The sequence below is a fragment of the Ammodytes marinus genome (assembly GCF_949987685.1).
Source record: "Ammodytes marinus genome assembly, chromosome: 1".
In the NCBI taxonomy this organism is placed as follows: domain Eukaryota; kingdom Metazoa; phylum Chordata; class Actinopteri; order Uranoscopiformes; family Ammodytidae; genus Ammodytes; species Ammodytes marinus.
This window is the reverse complement of record NC_137230.1, coordinates 18,848,971-18,863,912: the sequence shown is the minus strand read 5'-3', so window position 1 is coordinate 18,863,912 and position 14,942 is coordinate 18,848,971. Positions and strand designations below refer to the sequence as shown.

General features: G+C 38.3%; 2 protein-coding genes across 2 annotated transcripts in view; both read right to left on the bottom strand.

Annotated features, from left to right (window-relative positions):
• The window catches only part of dennd5a (DENN/MADD domain containing 5A), a 33,592-nt gene extending 31,641 nt beyond the window's left edge, over positions 1 to 1,951 (bottom strand). The window contains exon 1 of the mRNA XM_080030031.1: positions 1,760 to 1,951. Coding sequence (XP_079886157.1) covers positions 1,760 to 1,859 — 100 coding nt within the window. The 5' untranslated portion in view covers positions 1,860 to 1,951. The remainder of the gene's footprint in view (positions 1 to 1,759) is intronic.
• A 2,198-nt stretch (positions 1,952 to 4,149) lies between these two features.
• On the bottom strand, positions 4,150 to 12,561 carry tmem41b (transmembrane protein 41B). The gene is made up of 7 exons (XM_080031095.1): positions 12,387 to 12,561; positions 11,339 to 11,456; positions 9,647 to 9,775; positions 7,181 to 7,274; positions 6,588 to 6,692; positions 6,071 to 6,209; positions 4,150 to 5,976 (listed from the first exon to the last, which is right to left on the bottom strand). The coding sequence occupies exons 1-7, from the start codon at positions 12,475 to 12,477 to the stop codon at positions 5,807 to 5,809; spliced, it is 846 nt and encodes a 281-aa protein (XP_079887221.1). The 5' UTR covers positions 12,478 to 12,561; the 3' UTR covers positions 4,150 to 5,806.
• Positions 12,562 to 14,942: the final 2,381 nt, after the last annotated feature.

Sequence of the window (14,942 nt, the reverse complement as noted above, 5' to 3'; positions counted from 1 at the left end):
ACATAGAAAGAATAACCGGTTAGAGTTGAGGGACTTAGTTCAGGATATTTTGACCAAGACAAAGTGGATGTCTTTGTAGGGGATTGTTCATTTGAGAAACATTGTGCAGCAGTTATGGTAACAGAGCTTGTCACGTGCCCATCTGTCAGTCGTCATAGCTACCTCACAAGCCTCAGCGCATTATAAACGTCTTTGTTCCCGTCATGATGAATTAGCTGGTCGCTTCATAACAGCAGCTCGGTATAGGGATTGCATCGTGGATTAAGTGACTTTATCGTTTCTCAGAGAGTGTTGCCTTCCAACAATAATATTACATTACCCACCCCTTGCTGACCCGGTGCTATAATGTACTCTCATTTATAATCAAATGCAAATTTGACAAACCAGCTGATAATCTGAGGGGTAAAAACAGCACTGTTGCCATGCTGAAATTTCTAACAGTTCCTGCCCAGGGCCCAGACTATCCAGGGAATCTCAGCAGCTGTTTCACATGCAGATATAGGCAAAGACATACATATACATATATATACTATATATATATATATATATATATATATATATATATATATATATATATATATATATATATATATATATATATATATATATTATGTTGCTAAAGCTCAGACAGTGGCTGTTAAATTTAAGACATTGTTGATTTTTTTTTTATCTTTAGCATTGCCGTTATCTTACTTCAGGTCATTCAAAATACACAACCAATCAGCCAAATCGATTCATGTCATGCTGATCTGCATTATATATTTTTTTTAAATAGATGCTAGCCTAGCACTAATTTAAGATTTTGAATAGCAAAATACAAAAAGGAAAACATCAGACTCACAGGCTATCTTACCATTTTTAAGAACTATTGAAAGATTGATTTCAGACCATTTACCAATTATGGCCTTGTTTTTGTTTTGTTTTTACATTAATGAGTTAAATGCCTCTCTAGCCTTTTAAGAATCATTCTGTGGAACCCTGTGCATAAAACAAATCCTCAACAAAACACATGCTAAATCATGACCAAAAAAAACTGTCCCAGGCACTGAATCAAATAAGATCCATGTGTGTTTTTTTTAGCTTTTTATATAATTGTCTGCGTTTGGAAGGGTGTGCCCTCTGAGGAGGTTAATTGAGCAGGATAGTTGCGTGCATCTATCTATGGATGCTGAAGATGTCATGGGTCGATGAAAAGGCATGGTGCTATGTTTTTGCCCCAAGGCACCCGACAGGTTTATCCACCCAGGTACACAATATCGTAAAGCCTCAATGACAGCTATGACGACACCTTCAGATGTAATAAAAACATTACATTAGCCTATAATATATCGACGTCCACCGACACCAATGCCCGGATTAACTGTAGCCTAGGAGAAGTATGTTGCTCACATAACCAACATCATATTGTTTTGATACATGGAGTGAAAGAAATCAAGAGGGAATTTTGTCCCGAACCTTCCAATTAAAATTAATGTCAGTGCGTTAAAGAGACATACCAGGGCAGTAATCTCCTCGCTTCTCCTCGAGCACACACACACACACAGGCGGAGAGAAGATGAGCTAGGCCTGTCGTTATATCCGCTGTGTATATTAACTAACATAACAAACCTACATTGTGTTAAAAATAGAAGACACGTTAAGATACAAACATGGTTAAATAATAACCCTGACCCGATGTTATAGCCTAACATCCCCCGGTCATTCCTTATTTGCCACAGCATCAGCCCGACATTTCCCCCCTGATGGCTAACGCGCTTACCGGACAGTTCGTCAGGTTCCAGCCCGCTCTCGGTGTCGAGTCCGCAGATCACGAAATAATCTGCGAACCGGCAGGAACCGGAGCTGAAGCCGGTGGTCATTTTGAGACTGGTCCGGTGGTACCCTTAGCCCCTCAACAGGGAGCATATTAAAGACACTCGGACGACTGTTTTCTCTCTGCCATCCTCACGGATGCTTCGTTACTGCGAAGCTCGAAAATCAGGACAGATACTGAGCTAACCGGTTAGGCTAACAGCAACACATCCGGCAGGGACCCTTCAAAATAAAACTACAAGATGCCAGATCCCAGACTATCATTATGCTATTTTACTGTGTTATTCTATCTGTTCCTTTTAATATATATAAATAAATAAATATACACTTCACTTAAAGATTATTGACACAATGTATGCCAAGATATCTGTCAAATGAATCCTCCTGGCTTGTAAGTATGTTTGCCATTTAGGACAATTGATGACATTTTGAGGGACTTGCATTGTACGATTTTACTTTTTCATGTTTTATCAATCCATCCATGATATGTCAAAAAGCCCTCTAAGTTTGTTTTAAATTTAATTACATTTTTACCAATAAGACAACAGGTCTTATTTTGATGAACTTTCGTATTACTTCCGTTTATAATCTAACTAGCTCTGACTTTACATATGCAAAGAAATCAGAGCGTTGCAGTCGAAATGCATTGTGGTCTATCTCACAGCTGTAATCATCTGCTTGAAATACATCAAGTATCACCGGGCTGACAGTCTGTGCATGGACCCATGGACCTGACAGGCATTCTTGAAGAGCTCAGCAGCCAATGTGCAACCTTAGGTGTTGGGAATCGGAAACATTATTTTAATCTATTTGGCACTCTGCTTTGAAGCAATGCATTAGTGGTTGCAGTTTACTTCAAGATTTGACCCTATAGGGTTCTTTTATGTGACGTAAAGGTCTTTCATTAACCTTTAAATATATCTTAGAGTAGAATAATCGTAAAATATATGAATGTGAAATGTACAAAGAGAGCCTTTGAGTAAATTGGAGCCGCAGTAGTATACTGAAGAGTTGTATTGTGTTTACCACCATACCCGATTCAACTGGTCTGAAAGGGTTGCTCCACAATTCATAAATCCAAATCCATAAGAATCCAAATAAATGATATGTATGAAACTATTTTCTATCAAAGAGTGGGGTTAATATATTTCACTTAGTCATCCCATTTCACCAGGGTCTAATTAAAGCTGTGCTTCTGTAAGAATATTGCACTAATGTTTTTTATGCTTGTTCAAATTATTATTTCTAATAGTTGAAGTAAATGTAAAGTTCCCTTGATTTGTAAATTTTATTTTATTTAGTTTGTTACACTAAATGAGTGAATGCCACTTTATCTAAACGGATCGCAGCTTAGCAAGTGTGTTATATCACCACCGGGTGGCACTAAACCCTCACTCGTCTTTGGTGAGAATGATTATGTACAATAATAGCCTAGGCTATATGAGTTTATGGCTTAATAAACACATACACAATAGTATAGTGTTGTTAGTTCCCTGCTGCAGCGTGATAAATGTGCTCTTTATAGTTAATTCTGAAAAACAAAAATCATTTTCTGTAAAGATAATTTTAATGATTCAATAAATATAAAAAGGGAAAACAAATTTGATTTGATAGGACAGAAATGTGCAATCAGTAAACACTTCATACTGCAATACATCGCTGCTCAGTACAAAATAATACTGCTTTTTGAAATGTTAACAGCAGATTACACAAGAATGATCTCCGTAAATCTTTGAGGGTGTAATAGGCCAAACAGTAACAATATATCCAATTTGATTATATGTTCAGTATGAAGATTAGAATAGGTTTAAATTTGAATATTTCAGCAAATAGAGAAAATCTTATTTAAATCCATCACCTTTCATGTCTCAGGAAAAGTAGCATTATGGAAAACTAAAGGAAGTTTATGAAGCTTAATTTAAAATATTTATGACAAAGAATAACATTTCAATTATTTACCCCTTGACTTAACAACCTCAGTGAAAACGCATTTTCAAAGTCAACCACATATCTCAGGGGTATAAATGCAGCTCTCACATGAACCAGTAAGAACCTTAAAAACATCAGTGTTTGACAGGTGGAGTGTTTTTTCCTGCTAGAAAAGAAGTAATAACCTCAAACAGTTCTAAACTGCTCAAGCTTCACATTAATGGATGCTTATATATTTCAAATTTGGGTTTGAGATGTTGATATATTACAGTGGTACACAGCAAACCTGTAAGACTTTAAAATTAGAATCTCAAAATGCACCAAACCACCTTTATACAATTGTTGAGAGATTGAAGAGTCTGTCAATTAAGTTACCTGCATGTACATTCACTTCAGCAACATCTCAAGTGACCGTCCAGAAAGTTTTTATGGAGCAGCAATTAAGTTAACTTAGTAAACAAAACAAAAACTACCATTTAAATGAAAAAAAATCAGTAAGCTTTTATAACACAGGAAACAAATTAGCCATTCAAAACAAAAAATAAAGAAGTCAAAATAACAAAATGAATCATGCAGCAAATTACATTGCTCCTAGCGAGGAATGAAAGCAGTAAAAAGCTAGGTAAGGCTTGGATACCGTTGGCAGTCTTATTGAGGGCACTGGTGTATCATCCATGGTATGGAAAACTGCTACAGTTCTACACTGGAATAGCAAACAGTATCATTGAGCAGAGAAGGACAAACATTATCAGAGTAAACACCTGCAAATAAATCACCATATGCGAAACGTAAGGACCCATCTGCCTTGGTTATACTGCCTTATCTTACCACACATCATGTATGTTAACCTATTAATATAAAACACCAATTTGAATGCTTGGAATTTGGCATCCTGCAGTTTTGATGTCCTGTGAGGAATTATTGTTTTATAGTGTTTAAGTTACAGTTGGGAAGAAATGGGGGTAAATAAAAGGGCTATTGTGTGGCAGTGAGTCCAGGAACCCATTGACAGAACAAGGGAACTCACTCGCATCACAGAAGCAGCACCAAGTCTCCAAGTCTACTTTAAAAAAAAAACTAAAACCCACTTTCAACAGTAGGGTGACAGTTATTGCTGTGGTGGTACACTTCATTATGTTGAAATTAGATACAAACAAAGTTAAAATAAATATTTAAAAAAGGAATAGAAAGTAAAAGGTGCTACAAATAGGACCTAGGTATTGATATGGTACTGCCAACGTTAATGTAATAGTAAAAGACGTTTCACTGACTCGACAAAAAGACAGATGATTTCTGCTTATCAACGTGTTCTATTTGTCTGTGGCGTTATCTTGTTGCTTATTATGCTAAGGTGGTTTTTGTACTAATCACACACTTCGCACCCATAAGGAGCAGAGTGTGAGAGTAGCATTTTTTTTAACCTGTCTTTCCCTGATGTTCTCTTTATCCTTCCTACTTTAAGGGGGCGCAGCGCACGCTAGACAACTCTTCAGTGTATCCCTCCTGTCTCCCATGTTTGTTTATTGTCACTCAATGTCTCTTGGTGGGGTATAACTGTAAACAAAATTTCGTTGTTTTGGTACAATGACAAATAAAGTATCTTGAATCTTGAAGCCTGAACAAGGTACTGATGACATCAGTTTTTACCTTTTTCTAGCAACAAACAAAAGAAAGTATGCCATATGAAATCCAATTATATAAGTTGAATGTGTTTTACTGCAACATCCTACATGTAGCACCTTTAATTATCTGGCAAGAAAGAAAACGACGCAATTTCTCCTATTTACAAGATGTGCCAGAATCAGAAAAAAAACATAATTCAGAAAAACTGAAAAGACTTGTGTAGGCAGCGGCCACTTTATACTTTGCTTAAGATCAGGAACAAGCCCACCACTGCATGCGTTCTGTGGTCAATGAGCGCTTTGTTGTGCCACAGCGGTCAAGAGGTTCTCCCACCACCACCAGCTTGTGTGTATGCGACTGAGGCAAGGCAACTTGATTGACAGCTGCGCGTTCCTGGGATCAGCCAGTGGAGGATGAGGTGCTGAGGTGATATTAGTCTCTTCTACTCTAACTTCTTCTGCAGCTTGTTCTGGAAGCAAACCGGTAAGATGGAGAGCACAGCCAGGACACCCAGCACAGCCAGAGAGTTCCAGGACACCGCCTCGCCGGCTGTGGTCAGTTTGTACAGGGTTGTACCCGCGTTGATCGCTACAAAAGATGGCGGCGCTACCCCTGAGAATAAGAAGGGTTGCACACAGGTGAATCAAGGACATTGAAGAAAGGCAAAATAAAAAAAAACACAGCAGGGGAGAAAGAGTAGTCTTACCGAGAAATGTGCCAAGGAAGAAAACCCCCAGAGGCACATTGATGACAGGTGAAGTGATGTTGATGAACCAGTTTGGAAGAAAGGGGGTGATCCTCAGGAAGATGATGTAATTGATGAGATGGTTTCTATGTTTGTCAACCTGCCGGGTAGAGAGGCATAAACAGAATGTTTTCTTAAGTCGTACATCTTGAATGACCAGTTTATTAATTACACTGGTAGAGAATGTTTCAATGCAATATGACAGCTCTGCAGTATGTGTGGGGTTTATAAACATCACTGACACCGTGTCAGAGAACTGTGGATTGAACTCTAGCGTTCATACAGTGTCTATCAAAACTGAGGATCACAGGCCTCACTAGGGTAGGATTTACTGCAGAGCAATTGTTTTAGAATAGATTATATTGCAAAGGCATACAGTGCATATGTAAACTGTGTATAATGACAGAAAGGAAAGCAGTACATTGATCTTTAAAATCTACTTTCATTTTACAGTACATTTTCTGTTAAGGGTATTTACCTGCTGGGACCATTTCTGTGCTCTCTCAGAGAGATATTTGTAGATCACGGGTCTGCCCACCAGATATGACAGCATATAGCAAAAAGAAGCACCAAGGCCAGAGCACTGCCAACAGACAAAACACATGATTGACTGGCTTAAGCATGTGATGAGGAAAAGACAACCACAATGTCACCACTGAAAAAAAAACATTGGACGGATACACACACGGACACACACACACGGACACACACACGGACACACACACACACACGGACACACACACGTTGTTGCAGCATACGTTTTAGTGTCAGTCCCTCGGAATCAAAAGGGGAAGAACTTCTTCTGCAATCACTATAGATATATTTTACCAACATTAAATCAAACCGAAACAAAACCATTGCAAAGGAGAATAAAAAAAACAAAAATCCAACCAACAGTAGATACAGTCGACGGATGCAAAACGGCAACGTTAAATATTGTGTACACACCAGAGATTATGTGTATTCATCTAAATACTTAAGTGTGCCTCGTAGAAACTATTTTCGTGCACAGCTGTTTATTATACAACATATGTTTCAGTCACACGTTTCACACCGTCCGTTTTTACTCACCAAGCAGACTAAGAAAAGAGCCAAGGGGAAAGGGTAAAGATATCCAGACAAGATGCTGAGGAAGATAGATCCAGGGATTGCAAATGTCTGGAGGCTGACAAAAGTGTTAAGGTAAACAACACTACACAGTTTGAATCAAATAAATCAATAATAACCAATAATACAAAATAGTATATTCCTCTAAGCGCTCTAGCCTGCAGGTCTTTATCTAGGATCCTTGATTTGATACTGTCCATGTTAAGTGAGAAAGAAACACACAGAAGGGACAAAAACGGTATTTAGTTGTACAGCGGTGTGTCTTTCTATTGTCCCTCCTAATGAGTAGGGCTGGGAATTGGCAAGGACTTGATACCTGGGTCATGATATTATATATTACAATACATTGGGATCAGATGCATATTGCGACAGTCCACATAGTTCACTGAAAATGTATAAAAAGAGCTGATATACAAGTTGCTGTATACGATCTGGGTGATATTAATCACATTAAATTGCTATTAGTTACTAACTAGCTGTACTGCGACATCTTGAGGTAGTTCTTCAAAATATTGATTTTTGGATCTGAAGATACAATACAGGTATCACATAAATAAATAAAGTGCTATATTGCCATAAGGATTTTTTAGCACAGCCCTACTTATGAGGTCAAATGAGCTGATAATTGGTCATCTTTTGAGTATATTAATATGATGTTGCAAATCCAGTGCCAATTAGATCAAATATGACGTGCCAGAGCCAGAATTTAATTGTCTCGGGTTGTTTCAGCAGATTCAGAGCCTATGGTCTTGATACTCAAGTTAGAAAGGATATATACCGTACTTTCCGTACTATATGCCGCACTGGACAATAAGCCGCAGGTGTTATAATGTTTAATTACCATATGTAAGAGTTTGTGCACAGAGGGGATTGTCGGGAAAGAGATGGCTGCTTGAGGAAGCTCCCACATTTCAACAAACAAGTTGCATATTTGCATAACGTACGTAAGTGTTACCATTTTGTGCAATAGTAGCTATTAGGGATGGGCACAAGTGTTTTCGCTACTCGTGTGATCGCTTGCATTCCTCGAGGATCAATCGATTCCTCGTTAAACTTTTTTCTATTTTTAGGACGCAACGCATCTGTCTACAGAACAACGGTTGACCGCAATAAAGCGCTCAATGCTTATGTCAAACAGTCACAGTTGCCATATGATATTAAGGATTTATTTTCCACAAGTTTAAAACACATTTTCCTAACTGAAAGTAATTAAATAAGCGGGCCACAATTTAAACCGATCGAGTAGGTCTGCAGTGGAGAGAGAAAAAAAGCATGGGCTGTAGTTGGCAAACATTCAAAATAGACATTTAAAATAAGAAGGGCAGCAAATACAATAAAATTATTGTCCTACAATTTAAACACATAGATAGGCTAAATAACTCACCAAAGCAGTAGAAGTAGTAGGCTAGTATATCCAACCGCGTAATGCTCACTCCTGTCCGTGACTAATTCCTCGTTAACGGAACGTTACACCGTCGGCTTTTGAATCTCAATCCTATATTCCATAATAAAGGCTTCTTAAATGTCGTTTGCTCGAATGTGCCCGAAGTCAGCCTGGCTTATACGTGACTTTCCAAGTTTTCCAGCACCGCATTCAGCTCCGCGGTGCTGTGGAGACCACACACTGGCTGCGCTGCACGGAGGTGGCAGTTATTTGCGGTTTCTGTTTGACACAACGCATAGTTTATTTAACTTGGATCAAAATATTTAATTTTGTTAAACTTTATATCGGTTTTGTGCCGTTTTGTACACGTATATAACATTTTAAAATAGGGGCGGCCCACCGGCCGGCCTAAAGGCTACAAACACTAAAAAAAACAAAAAACGATTTTCCTCATCCACCAATCGAGATCATTTGAAACGAGGAGTACTCGAGTACTCGATTACTAACGCCCATCCCCAGTAGCTACATAATATATACTGTGCTAGTGTGTAATAACAGGGTCGAAAAACGGGGAAAAAGTCGCGGCTTGTAGGCCGAAAAGTACGGTATATATTTATTTTTTAAAGATTATTTTTTAGGCATTTTTGCTTTATTAAATGGGGCAAAGAGGAGAGGACATGCAGAGAACTGACCCGGGCAGGATTCGAACCCGGGTCCGCTGCGGGGCCTTGGCCCGGGTGGGGACGCCCTAACAACTGAGCTATGGGCGCCCCCGAAAGGATGATTTTGTTAGAACTGCCTGGTAGAAGACTTTAAGAAAACAACTGAAAAAAGCTGAAGCCAATGTTTGTCATGGAGAAATCTTGTGATCAGGAACCTAAAGCTGAATATAATGAGTGTGTTTATCTGCATGTCACTGAGTTCTTACTACAAAAAACTGTCTGATGGCCTGAATTTCACAGAGGCAATTCTGGAAACATTTCTTAACAAGAAGCTAAGTTTGACAAATGTTTTTCCAAAAAGGCGCAGTTTTTCTCCAAGGATACAAAACATATGTTGCAAAGTAGGCCACCAACACTTGGGTGTAGTACGTGTCTTTGTACTTGGACAGCACAGTTCCCAACGCTTTGGCATCGTCCATGTCTTTAGGGATCTTGATTTTCTCCATTTCATCACTGAAAAATACAAAAAATTAATTCTGATCTTCAGTCAAACACATTTCACAAAAACCTTTTCTGTTTGTTTTCATATGATATATACAGTGGATACTGTTTCGTACAACATTATATTGCTCAAAATGCTAAATAGGCACCTCTGGATTTTGAGAATTGTGTCAAAATGAATAGCTCAGTTTGTCCTTTTCTGCACAGAAATACTGAGCCATCTAAGCAACTGTCGTGGAATTGAAATATCAACCTTTAAAAGACGAGAATTTAGGCAATTAATACCAGATGAGAATTTAGGCAATTAATACCAGATGACACAATGTTTAAATACAAAATAGAACAGATCTTTATTGTTTGCAAACAAGGATCAAGACAGAACAATGCAACAAGGGGATTGAAATTAAATGACCGGGGAATGCAGTCATTCTCCAGAAGTCATAGCAAAATCTAATTACGCACGAACATTTCAGCCTACGTACTAGATTTTCAGGGTTGGGGTAGTGAGACATAACAAATCTAGCTGGCGAGTAGTAGTCTTCAGTTCATAAAACAACCTGACTTTATCTTAAACAAGACTGAGGTCAGAGCAGTTTGACCGATTCCATGAAGATTCACAATTTATGATAATACAATACTGGTAAATGGTAAATGGACTTGTATAGCGCTATATCTCCGTTTATCACAGACTCAAAGCGCTTTACATTGTTTTGTACACATTCACCCAGTCACCCACACATTCATACACCGATAGCAGCAGCTACCACGCAGGGTAGGCTTAGCACTAGGGTGCTAAGCTAACTAAGCTAACTATCGGGAGCAATTCGGGGTTCAGTGTCTTGCCCAGGGACACTTCGACATGTGGCGGGGAGACAGGGGATCGAACCTCCGACCCTGCACACCAGAGGCGAACTCCCTACCCACTTCCGCCCACAACTATAGTGTAAACATATTTCATATATTCACACAATAATATTTTCCCTAACACAACCTAGGGATTAGGGTAAAAGTCACCCCTGACCCCTCCACTCTTGTTATGTATGGGTCTCATTTGGTGCCTTAACCCGCATAGGTTTGACTTAGACCTCTGCTGCAACTCTCCTTACAACAAGATTATGCAGACCTAACACTGCACCAGTGCTGGGCTCTTTGTTTGGTGACCTGTTAACTTCAAGAATGACTTTAATTATTTACTTTTTCAGATCAGAAGTCACATAGTTAGTCAGACCAGCTGGCGGTTCTATCATACTACAAAAAGCTATTCCAAGGTCAAGACTGAACAGTAAATATGATTACGTTTTTGCAACCTCCTAAGGACAAATACAAGATTTTATAAATGCATCTTAGAAGGCACCTGTTCTCACAGGTAGTTTCGCACTAAACGGTGTGAAAACAACAACAACATAAGGACACTCTTGCATTCAGTATAAAATGATGCTCTGCACCAAAAGAAATGTGGACTTGTCTATTAATGAAATACTGTTTTGTTTGGATGTTTGATGTATTACCACTCAGTTGAACAGCTACTAAATAGAAAAAATAGGACCATGTTTAATAATCCATAAAGTAACTTACTCAGGAAGCTCTGGGAAGTTCTTGTAAACCAGGAACATTACTGAGGCAGCGCAGGTGAAGATGGACACCAGAATCAGGAGAGACATGCGTGCCGAGCCTGCTGCATTGTGTTGAGCCTCTGTGGGGAAGAATACTTAATTACTACTTAATATATAAATGGAGAGGTTACCATACAGACATATAAACTAGCTACCAGGGAGCCTTGTGTAATTTGCTTATGAGTTTTGCATCACTTGTTCTGGGCCTCTACAGGGAGCTTAGTCCCCCCCTTGAGAGGGGCAGGCATTCAAGAAACACAATAAAAAGAGACAACTCTAATGTAATGAGCTGTCGCCTCAATTTTAGGCTGTATTGCTTCTTCTTCTTTTTTTTACAGCACTGCAGATATATCAGATAAAGCAGAGAGCCCGTTGCAAATGTCAACAACAATAACCTTCACATTAAATTGTCAGAAACCTATTTAAAACACATACCTAGTATTATTCCTATTGCATATGACACTGTGAAATATCAAAAGTCCAGTCATAGTAAAGGTGACTTTAGTATACCAACATACCAATGCAATCTAATCCAACAGTGGGGTAAATCCTACTTCATAAAGATTGTAATCGAATAGTTCACTAACCATTGATATAAATGGTGCTGACAAAATACTCGAAACACTTCTTCATAAACAAACTGACAATCTGACACAGATCACTACAGAGACATTAATGTTTAATCAACGGGTTTGCAACTGATGAAATCCATAGCAAGCTAAACAAAACTGAAAACAAACGACTAACTTTTTGTCATGGTTTCAGGGGTGGTCTATGGCTATGATGCCATGGCGAGAAAAAGCTAGCAATGGAAGTCGTAGAGGGATAATTGATTAACCTGTGTCTCACGAGTCACAAACTAACATATTTAACACTTGAGAACGCATTAGATAGATAGTGATCTGAAGCAGCTTCCATGTCGTTATTGCTTCATCTTATCTGTATCGACTGTAGGCTACTGTAGCATTAGCTCTACATTCACGTTAGCCACCATAGCTAAGAAGACTTACCTTTCACTGCTTCGTTAGCATTCGTCTTCACCTCCTCTTGCGCCGAGGACAAAAGATCCGTCTCCGGTCTTTCTCTCCGCTTTTTGGCCATGTTTTATTTCTGTGTGTTATAGCGTTGAGGTCAAGAGAGGATAACAGCAATAGTGACAACCGGCGGGTGGGGTGACTGACACCGGCGCGGTGACAGTAGCTGACCTGACACGTCACAGAGGATGACCTTTTACCTTCACATCCAGAAAAATAACGAGTCATCCACAACAGCGCCCCCATAGGCAACACAGAAACATCATCAGAATCAGGGTAGATAGCTAGAGTGAGTGTGTGAGAGAGAGAGAGAGAGAGAGAGAGAGAGAGAGAGAGAGAGAGAGAGAGAGAGAGAGAGAGAGAGAGAGAGAGAGAGAGAGAGAGAGATGTTATTCATCGTATTCAGTGGCAAAAAATAATAGCCTAATGATAATCAAAAGTTCAGAACAAGGTTTTTTGCTAGCCTAGGCCTATACGTTCACACTACAAATAGGCTACATGATTTACATAAACATCTATGTAGGGCCTACGGCATCAGAAATTAGGCTATAAGAACATTTACAAATTAGACAAAAATCTAAAAATTTGCAATATCTAGGCTAATTAAAAAAGAACAGCTTTACAATTTCGGAGTGATCAAACATGTGCAATGGACACAGAGAGAGAGAGATACGGGATTTTCTGTTACTTTGACTCTCTGGTATTGGGGTGCAGCTCTGTCTTTAGCCTGTTCACTTTGGATATCAAGGACTATCTAAGGACTTTACTTTGTTATCTATTTTCTATTAGGCTATATTATCATCAAAGGGTTTTATTTTTTATCGAATTAAATATGAAGTTGGGCTTTATTGTCATATAATTAATGACAATAATGCCCAACTTCATCCATTAATCATGGCATTTGGTCCATTTGTTATGTTAATTGAATATCTATGTCAATGTGTATGGGCTGCATTTCTTGACGTGCTATACAAATATAGTTTATTGGGCTATTATTATTTTTTATTATTACAGTTAGATCCACCTTGATCAGTTACAACATTAAAATGCATCTTACAAGGCAAGGCAAGGCAAGGCAAGGCAAGTTTATTTATATAGCACAATTCAGACACAAGGCCACTCAAAGTGCTTTACATGGGCAAGATTAGAATACATAAAACACATTATAAAACATTTAAAAGCGAATAAAAGAAGCAAATAAAATAAAAATTGCAGGTTAAAATGGAAACAAAAAAGTCTTCAGACTCGATTTAAAAGAACTGAGAGTTGCAGCAGACCTCAAGTTTTCTGGGAGTTTGTTCCAGATTTTTGGTGCATAATAACTAAAAGTTGCTTCTCCTTGTTTAGTCCTATAGGGACTGTAAGTAGACCTGTCCCAGACGACCTAAGGGCTCTGGACGGTTCATAACGTATCAGCATATCAGTAATGTATTTTGGCCCTAAACCATTTAGTGCTTTATAAACCAACATCAGTATTTTGAAATCAATTCTTTGAGTGACTGGAAGCCAGTGTAAAGACTTCAGAACTGGGGTAATGTGATCCACTTTTTTGGTCCTAGTGAGGACTCGAGCAGCAGCGTTCTGAATTAGCTGAAGCTGTCTAATAGATTGTTTTGGAAGGCCAGCAAGGACACTGTTACAGTAGTCAAGTCTACTAAAGATAAATGGATAAGTTTTTCTAAATCTTGCTGAGATATAAGCCCTTTAATTCTTGATATGTTTTTTAGGTGGTAGTAGGCTGATTTATTAATTGATTTAATGTGTTTCTTGAAATTCAAGTCGGAGTCTACGACAACACCAAGATTTCTGGCTTGGGGTGTGGTTTAACATAACGGATATAAGCTGTGCGCTGACTTTTAATTGTTCATCTTTGGCACCAAAGACAATTACTTCAGTTTTGTCGTTATTTAATTGAAGGAAATTTTGGCACATCCAATCATTGATTTATTTTACATGTTAATGTATATGATTATCATGAAATGATGCATTATAATAATGTATGCTGCATGAGGAGGATTTTACTTTTGCTATACAGAACTGAACATTCTGCTGATAACAGAATTTTAACTAAGTATTTTTTAACATCGGTGTATTGCTACTTTTGCTCTATTTAGATTTAGATAATACAAAAACAAAAAATAAAATCTGTGGTTCGTCCTTGCAGTTATTGTTTAGAAAATGTGACATTGTTCAAATGTACTGACAGATTACTGAATATTCAGTCCCTGAAAGGCTCATCCCTATAATTGTTTCATTCAACCAAGGAAGCTCAACAGGTGAACTGAAATAGTGACTCACTTTGGAGAACATGTTCGTAACATTTCATACTTGCACAAAATCCATCTCTGGAAACTGGACATTTAATGTTAATCACTAAGATTCAAGAACTGTCACATTATGATGGTTGTTGAATCATGCTATATGTGTGAACTTGGTTGCCTTAATATTAGATGCTAATTATCAATTATGTTCATTTAAATGATTATGCAAATATAATTCTCCTCCTACAGGTCATAGCCTATATTTTAAAAT